Source organism: Gracilinanus agilis, chromosome 2, assembly GCF_016433145.1.
Source record: "Gracilinanus agilis isolate LMUSP501 chromosome 2, AgileGrace, whole genome shotgun sequence".
NCBI classification, from domain to species: domain Eukaryota; kingdom Metazoa; phylum Chordata; class Mammalia; order Didelphimorphia; family Didelphidae; genus Gracilinanus; species Gracilinanus agilis.
Genome location: NC_058131.1, coordinates 48,298,260 through 48,307,003, shown reverse-complemented (window position 1 = coordinate 48,307,003; position 8,744 = coordinate 48,298,260). Strand labels below are relative to the sequence as shown.

The window sequence follows — 8,744 nt, the reverse complement described above, 5'->3', positions numbered from 1 at the left end:
TTTTTTTCATTATTTCCCTTGATATTCTTGATCTTTTGTTATTCCAAATGAAATTTGTTATAGTTTTTTCTAATTCAGTAAAGAAGTTTTTTGGTAGCTTGATAGGTATGGCGCTAAATAGGTAAATTAATTTGGGTAGAATTGTCATTTTTATTATGTTAGCTCGACCTACCCATGAGCAATCAATGGCTTTCCAATTGTTTAAATCCAGTTTTATTTGTTTGGAAAGTGTTTTGTAGTTGTTTTCATATAATTGCTGTGTTTGTTTTGGTAGGTAGATTCCTAAGTATTTTATATTGTCTAGGGTGATTTTAAATGGTGTTTCTCTTTCTACTTCTTGCTGCTCTAGTGTGTTGGAGATGTATAGAAATGCTGATGATTTATGTGCATTTATTTTGTATCCTGCAACTTTGCTAAAGTTGTTGATTATTTCTACAAGCTTCTTAGTTGATTCTCTAGGATTTTTTACCTTGTTTTCATTTTTAAAGAAATACACATCTTAATTTTTTTAAATAAACAAAAAAGAACACAGGTCTCTTGTTTGCCTATCATAGACTTTCTGCTATACTCTCTGCCTTCCCTTCGTATACTCCTTAACCTTCTTTAACTAGCCCTGGGTTAGTTAACTAGTACTTTGAAGGAAATCTGGTACTTGGTCTGACTGGTTTCAAGAGTGACAGGAAAACCCTGGCCCAGCCCAGTCTTGCTTTGCTCATTGCCCTCTTTGATCGTCTCCGGCAGTCACAGACAAGAGCTTGTTTTCTCTTCAAGAGGTACTTGTGTTGGTGTTTCTCCAGCAGTTGCTCCCGTTCACACAGCCATCCTTTCCCAGAGTCCGTGGCTGCTCGGTAATGGTGCTCTCACAGCTTCGTTGTCTCCTTTTTTCCCCGCAGGAGTAGGGAATAACAATGATGGCACCTTGGTCCTTGGGGCCACCAATATCCCCTGGGTGTTGGATTCAGCCATTAGAAGGAGGTGAGTCTGGTTTATCTTTCAGCCTGTCAGGTTATTATCAGATGCTCAAGTCGTTCTTCATCCCGTCATTGTTGTCAGGCAGACATCAGCCAACTCTCTCTGACTCTGGTCAGAACGCATAGTTCTTTCACAGCTCTTCCAATTTGGGTTTGGGTCGGTACTTGATGGAGGTCACACCTCAGAATCCATCAGTTCCATAGCAAGGATTCAGCACTGTTTTTCTGGGTCAGGAACCTCTTAGTAGTGTAGAGAAGTTGATGAACCCCTCAGAATCGGGCCTTTACGTGCATAAAATAAAATACATGGTATCACAAAGGAAACCAATTCTATTGGAATATAGTTATCCAGTTATTAGGAAAACCAATTCATGAACCCTTAGAAATCTATCCATGGATTAGGTGGACCCCAGATTAAGAACTCCTGTGTTACAGATAGGTGACTCTGTAGAGTAGATCCAGACCTGGAGATGGGAGGTCCTGGGTTCAAATTTGGCGTGAGACACTTCCTAGCTATGTGACCCTGGGCAAGTCACTTAATCCCATGGCCTAGCCTTTACCGCCCTTCTGCCCTGGAACCTATATTTAATATTGATTCTAAGACAGGAAGTAAGAGGACAATTACTCCTAGACAATGATGAATTTCTTCTCTTTCCTTTTGAATGACCCCATTCGGGCCGTATCCCGTTTCCTCCCAGCCCCCCCCCCCCCAGGTTTCCTTGGGGTACTGTTAATCCTATAACTGGGTTGGGGGGTAGTGAATAATGTCACCAGGGCACTCGGATGGAGAGCTTAAGGAGTTGGGGAGCCTCTTGATGGAACCTCCAGAGCTCTCTGAACCCCCCGAGCCCCGACCCCTCCTCCGTGCTTGACCCTCTAGGTTTGAAAAGCGGATCTACATCCCATTGCCCGAAGAAGCCGCCCGGACCCAGATGTTCCGCCTCCATCTCGGAAACACCCCGCACAGCCTCACCGAGGCCAACATCCTCGAGCTAGCCCGGAAGACAGACGGCTACTCGGGAGCAGACATCAGCATCATCGTTCGGGATTCTCTCATGCAGCCCGTGCGCAAAGTGCAGTCGGCCACACACTTCAAAAAGGTGGGCGGCTGGGCTGAGATTGGGGGGAGGCGCTGCGGGCCTGCCCGTGACGGGGGAGGGGCTGGGCCCGAGCCTCAGACAGGCAGCCATGGTGCTTGCTTTATTCAGTGCGGATTTTGTTCTCCCTTCCCAATCGCGAGGGCCGCTGGAAGAAGAAAACGCCGAGACGCTCATTTTAAAAAGAAGCGTTAAGAAACCTAGAAAGAGAAGCCTGGGCTGCTCGAGGTCACGTGCTGAGGCTCCCTGAGCTGGCCGGATCCAAAGCTGTGTCTGGCTCTTTGGGGCCTCCGGCGGGCCGCGCTCGTCTCGCAGGACGTCCGGCTTCTCGGCGTCGGCAGCTTCCCGTGAATCTAAGCCCCCCGGCCAGGCCCGGCGGCACGGCCGGCCAGCGTTCTCTTAGGACCTGGGAGAATCGCGGGGTTCTGTGCGCCTCTCAGGCTGGCTCCTGATGCCCCCGGTTTGGTTCCAGGTTCGAGGCCCTTCTCGTACCAACCCTGGAGTCGTGATAGATGACCTCCTGACCCCCTGCTCCCCGGGAGATCCTGGAGCCATCGAGATGACGTGGATGGATGTCCCCAGCGACAAGCTGCTGGAGCCTGTGGTGTGCATGGTAAGTAGCGCAGAGGCGGCGGGCAGGGACGGCCGGGCCCATGAAGTAACTTCCCAACGCGGCGAGGGGGACGGCCGGCGGCTGTAGGTCGTTCAGGCCCCGTCCCAGCTGCCCCTCGTCTCTTTGCAGTCGGACATGCTGCGGTCTCTGGCCACCACCCGACCCACCGTCAATGCAGAAGACCTTCTGAAAGTGAAGAAATTCTCAGAGGACTTTGGACAGGAAGGTTAAAAGTTTCTATTGGGATGGTGACGAGGGGGGCGGTGGAGCAGGGCATGTCCGCGGCACTTCCTCTCCCCATGCCGGCAACCAGACAGGGCCCCGCGTGGCTCAGCCCAGAGGCACGGCCGGATCCACTTGGCTGCCTGGCGGCCAGCTGGGGAGCCAGGAGGATGGGCTTCTCCTACAGCCTCAGAGACGCTGCAGTACAGCTGGTATGGGATGGAGCCTGGGTTCTACGTGTGTCCTTTCCAAATGCTCACCTACTCCTTTTCCTGACTCTCCCTGTCTTCTGTTTTTTTAACTTTTTTTTTTTGTAATTATTCTAAATTAATGCTGCTTGGATTTTTGTCTTGTTTATAAATAAAAATAAAATCACCCAAAAGCTTCAAGGAGTGGAAAGATCCCATTCCTGTAGTGGTCAGCTCAGCCAGCCCTTTCCTCTTCCTCTCTCTATTAGAGCCATGGCCTAGTTCTTAAGAAAAAGTCATCCGAAGCCCTAGTCCTAAATCCTTCCTGAAATCATCCATTTTTAGGAATTCCAAAGGGACCGTAATCTAGCCAGTGTTGATTTAGGTACACATGGACTTATTTCTTCCATGCAGGACGAGGATATGAGTTCCACAAGTGAAAGGCAATTCAAGTCAAAAGAGAATTAGGTCTAGTGAAGACTGTTGGCCCATTTTTCACAGCTGCCTTTTCCTCCTGCCTGTGGGAACAGAACAGTATCGCTGCACTTAGAGTCCCTCTCCTGGAAATGGCCTAATAAACCTTTTTCCCCTCCTGAGCCACCTGAGTGATCTCATGTCTCTAGCTCTTCCTTGAAGGTTCTGGTAAGCTGTCCTTTCCTTCCAGCAAATAAACTTTTTTTGAGTCATTGATTCTCAACCAAATAGAGTGGAAGTCATTAGATCAGCAGTCTCACAGGTAATAATCATTCTTCAGCCTCCACCATTCTCAAATCTGCTTTTTTAGGTTGTTTTTGTTTTTGGTATTCTTGGACTGAGGTGCCACTAGCCAGAAGAGTCTAGCCGCATAGTGTCTGGCCTTAGTGTGTTTTGGGTTTTTATTTACAGGGTATGTCTTGTAAGGTAAGGTGTCTTTTTCCAATCTGATATTCTATAAAGGAACTTCACCCCACCTTTAAAATCTGAATAATAGGAAGATTGTCACAAAGATTAATATCTTCAATGGCTACGATATCTCTTTTGGGATAAAGAACCAGGTTAGACCTGTGTAGTTCCATTGGATAAAACCAGACAGTGAGTAGAAGACAGGAAAACAGAATTGGGTTTTCTCTCAGAAAAACCTTCTCCTAACAAGATCTACAAATTAGGAAAACCTGCCTCCCAGAGTGGCAGGTTTGTCCTCGCTACAGAGAGGAATGATCACTTGCTAAGGGTTAAACAATTATATTGAACAAATATTTATTATTGCATATTTTATATCCATTTATTGATGTTATATTCATTAAGGGTAATAAAAATTAATTTGTTACTATTAACACATTCTTTAGTTAGAGGGAGTTCTTAGGTTGTGGCTTGATGAGATGGTCTCTGAGGTTGAATTTAGCTCTGTGATTCTGTCACAAGGAGAATAATCTTGACAATTGCAAGCTAAATGCTTAATTCTTTAAATGGTTTTCTAATAAATCCTCTAACTTAGAGTGTGTCTGGCACTCAGACCAGCAGCTGAGAAGGCAGCCTTTGTGGCCTGACATGCCAGGTTTCATACATATGTCTACAGTGACATGTTCTCTGCTACCAGTTTTGGGTTTTTTTGTAAATTCCAAGACAAAAGGTGGGTCTGTAGAACCCTCCACTGCCTGTCCTTCTGTTGCAACATTTTTAAACCTTTCCTATAGTTTTCTCCTTACATCACCACCTACTACAGCTTCCTTATAGCCAGTGGCAATTTTTAGGCACATATACAACTTAATGGCTATAACAGATGCTTTGGGGTTACCACAATTAATCTATTTACTAGCTATTAACAGCGGTTTCTTTGGATGCTAGTCTTAACACTGCCACCTGTCTTTAACCTTTAACTTAAACACTGGGTGGCAAAATTGGGACACTAATGCATTGCTGGTAAAGTTGTAAACTGACCCAACTATTTTGGAGGGCAATTTGGAATTATGCCCAAAGGGCTAAAAAGAATGCAAACCTTTTGATCCAGTAATACCACTCTAGGTCTGTATCTTAAAAAGGTCAAATGACACAGATCTTTAAACATTTCTGAGGAACAGATGAAGATGGTCTGTCCATTAGCCACCTCACTTTTAATATATTTGGTTTTATATTCAAAAGAACATAGAATATATATTCCATAAAAAATCTCGACTAATCAGTTGCATTGCCCCTTCACCCTATACTGTATTTCCACACCTAGGGCTTGATTCTAAATTAGCATCTCAAACTGAGCTGGTTTTCCACGTGGGCTTCCTAGGACTTCCTGCCAGATTAGAATGCAAAGCTGTAAAAGCTTCTTGGGGCAAAGAGAATATTCCCTCCCTGAGTGGGGAATGAGGCCATTATGGCAAGAACCACTAGAATACAGGGGAAAGAAGAATCGTGTCTTCGTACTATGGTGATGACCAAGACTTAGCTATATCCTTTCTCTTTTGAGGTTTGGTCACAACACTAACTTGAAATGGCAAATCTCTGGATATTGGCTTCTTGAGCCTATACCTAAATGGAATGAAAGCTGAACACCCTTCACCCCCAAACCCTCGTCCCTCTCAACCACCTGCAGGGGTGGCCACTGAAGTTCACCAGCCTTACCCCTCCCATGATGGCTTCACCAAGAGGCAGTGAGCATTCCAAATTCTAGCCTCCCTTTCTTCCCAATCCAGCGTCAAGCTGCAACACCTACTTCCTAACACGACTGCATCCCTGCAGAGGCGCCTCACTCTCCCCAGCACTCCACAATGGCAGGCTTCGGGGGAGGTCCTAGTCCATGTACTACCTCCTTCCTTCCTCCCCACTCAGGTCCTTGCCATGCTTGCCTGCTAGAAAAGGGTCGTTAACTGCTGACTGAGGAAGAGCCACAGTATGCGATTCTCCTCGGGGCCATGGTGGCAAATCTATGGACAGGGGCCACTCAGAGCCCTCTCTGTGGGCAGGCATGAGCACCTTCACTCCAGCAGTTTGCCAGAGTTCGTTCCTAGAAAGCCAGAGGGATGTGGGGAGGTAAGAGGGCTCCATCCTCACCTGAGGACAAGTCTCACATCACCCGTCCCTCTAAAACAGGTCAGCAACGTATGGCTCTCGAGCCATATCTGGCTCTTTTGAGGGCCAGATATGGCTCTTTCTGCAGGAGCCATAAAGTCAGTTTTTTTTTTCAGGCACTGTTACAGGAGCGGCACTGTGAGCACTGTACGGCTCTCTCGAAATTACATTTTAAAAAATGTGGCGTTTATGGCTCTCACGGCCAAAAAGGTTGCCAACCCCTGCTCTAAAAGGTTCACCATCACTGCCCCAGGGGAAGGATGAAGGCAGTGTGGGAAAGATGGATTAAATTCTGCCTGACCAGATTGGCTCAGCACCATTAAGCTCCATAGGCCTGAATAGAGGCCAAATCCTCCATCTGGAGAAATAAAAGCACATAGACATTCCCTGAAAAACAAATTAACTCGAACCACAGGCCACAACAGGTTTTTTCTATAAACTATGTTAGGAAAAGTATTTTGTCATACCATCGTGGTTACAAAGGTGGTGTAAAAAATTAAGCAAGGATCCCCCTCCCAAGAAGTTAGGCAGGCCTGGCTCCTCACCTCATAGGCCTGCAGTGGTCAAGCATTGAGTCTTGTGGCCTGGCGAGATAATTATTCAGAAGGAAATGACCCCTTTAAAAGTCAGGAGTCTCACCTAATGTATTTTAGGGATCGTGCCTATATTCCAACTAATAAGGAAACAGCATTCAGGTTTGTGATTAAGATTTACATATGGATAAGCCAAAGTATAGCAGTGAGAAATGCTGTCCTCCCTAGACCCAGACTCCATCTAGATTCTATAATTCACATCTCTATGGCACTGTTTGCAAAGCACTTTCCTCTCCACCACCCTGAAGCAGGCATCATCCCCATCATACAGAGCAGGGAACCAGCTCAGAGTATTTACACAATACTAGGATCCCAACCGAGGTTAGTCAAGCACTTCACACAAACACTCTTTGTGTGAAGGAAATTATTGAGGGGACTTTGATCATGAGGATAAAATAGAAGCTCTGGCACACTGTAAGTTAGTAGGAAAATCCAGCAATCGAGGTAAAGGATAACAGGGCAGGAGGCAGGCCTGGATTGTTCCCTGGGCAGCCCAGGCAAAGGAGGGAGGAGACAGTTGGCTCACTAGGCATGATGTGTGAAAGTCAGTGGGTGGAGAGGAAGTTTAATAAACTGAGGCAAGACCAGATTTCACATTCTTGATTCCTATTTTGGTGTTGACTGGGTGGCCCAGGTGGCTGCTGTGGAACAGGAAGCTAAATAGAGAAGCTAGATTAGGGTAAATCATCCATAAAAGTTATTTCCCTCCTCTCTCTTTCATCCTTCTCTATTCCCTTCTGATTAATAAAATAAAAAATCCATAGCCAGTCTCAATTTCAACCATAACACTATGAAGCCATGCTTTTGGGGAAGAGGATTATCTCTGAACTGAAAAGTTGACAAATGAACCTATGAAAATCTTTATGGTGGGTATGAAGTTAAGTTTGGCATTAAGCATATGAATAACATAGGACCAGGACCACTGTCTTATTTCATATGGCAGTCTGGTGATATGCTGGGATTCCTTGAGAACTTTAGAGTTGGACCCCCTGGAAAAGGCCCTCTGACGGGGGCTTCCCATCTCTGAAACGTCCCAGTTTTCTCTAGCTGTTCAACCTTATAGGATCATGGAACCTCCTTTTTCTTGGAAAATGTTTCTCTTTCCAACTAGAATGTAAAAATGAGGTAGATTAAAGTGGCAGATCAAGGACCAATGCCCAGGTCCTTCTCAGGTCCAGTCACAAGAAATGAGAACTAGAGTTGAGTGGCTTCATTGTAAGGGATTCTCAACCTGGGATTTAGGAATTAAAAAACGAAAAACAAACATCAATATAATTGGTTTCCTTTGTAATCCTACGTATTTTTTTAAAAGCATCATTCTGATAACGGGTCCATAACACAAGTTTACCTAAGAACTTCTGCCTGACGCGCCCAAACCTCCTTTGCAATGCCACTATCCCCATGCATTTTTCTCTAATTCTTGTTTGAAAGAGTAGAATTAAATTTATCACAACTGAGATCTTAAGGTAGCTAGATTTTGGTGAGATTCTATCTTCTTTTTGGTAAATGTAAAAATAGTTTATAATCCCATGACTAAGAGTAGATCATCTAGTGGGTCTTTAAGCATTTAAATCAGGCTGTTTGCAAAATACGCTATAGTTGTTTACATTTATGACCAGTTTGGGACTCTGGTTTTAGAGGTGCGGTAAAAATCATGCAGTAAACATTGCCAATTCTTTTGCAGTATATATGTGTGTATGCTCATTTCCAGAAACTTGTCAGGAAAAACTGTCTACTCAATTAATGAGGTTTTTGTTTTTTAAATTTTCCTTATCTAGACTTGTGATTTTCTGAGTTTGGAAAGCTCTCAGTGTGGAAAGCCCCTCCACCAAAGCATATGGTCAATGTGTCTGTTTCTCAACTTGGAGTGCTGAAGCATTTATATGCATTGCCAGCTACTATATTGTCTAAGGCAAGACTCACATCCAGTTCTAACCTGACTCAAGGCTAGCTTTTATACACTGCCTCTTTTATTAACTGTCTTTAAATAACAATTCTTCCTTTACAAAGTGAAGGTCAAA

General features: G+C 45.0%; 1 protein-coding gene across 1 annotated transcript in view; it reads left to right on the top strand.

The window, feature by feature from the left end:
* Nucleotides 1-3,687, top strand: part of VPS4A (vacuolar protein sorting 4 homolog A) — a 13,318-nt gene extending 9,631 nt beyond the window's left edge. The window contains exons 2-6 of the mRNA XM_044659378.1: nt 673-975; nt 1,852-2,071; nt 2,541-2,681; nt 2,811-2,903; nt 3,506-3,687. Of these exons, the coding sequence (XP_044515313.1) occupies nt 673-975; nt 1,852-2,071; nt 2,541-2,681; nt 2,811-2,903; nt 3,506-3,559 (811 nt within the window). The 3' untranslated portion in view covers nt 3,560-3,687. The remainder of the gene's footprint in view (nt 1-672; nt 976-1,851; nt 2,072-2,540; nt 2,682-2,810; nt 2,904-3,505) is intronic.
* The last annotated feature ends 5,057 nt before the right edge of the window (nt 3,688-8,744 follow it).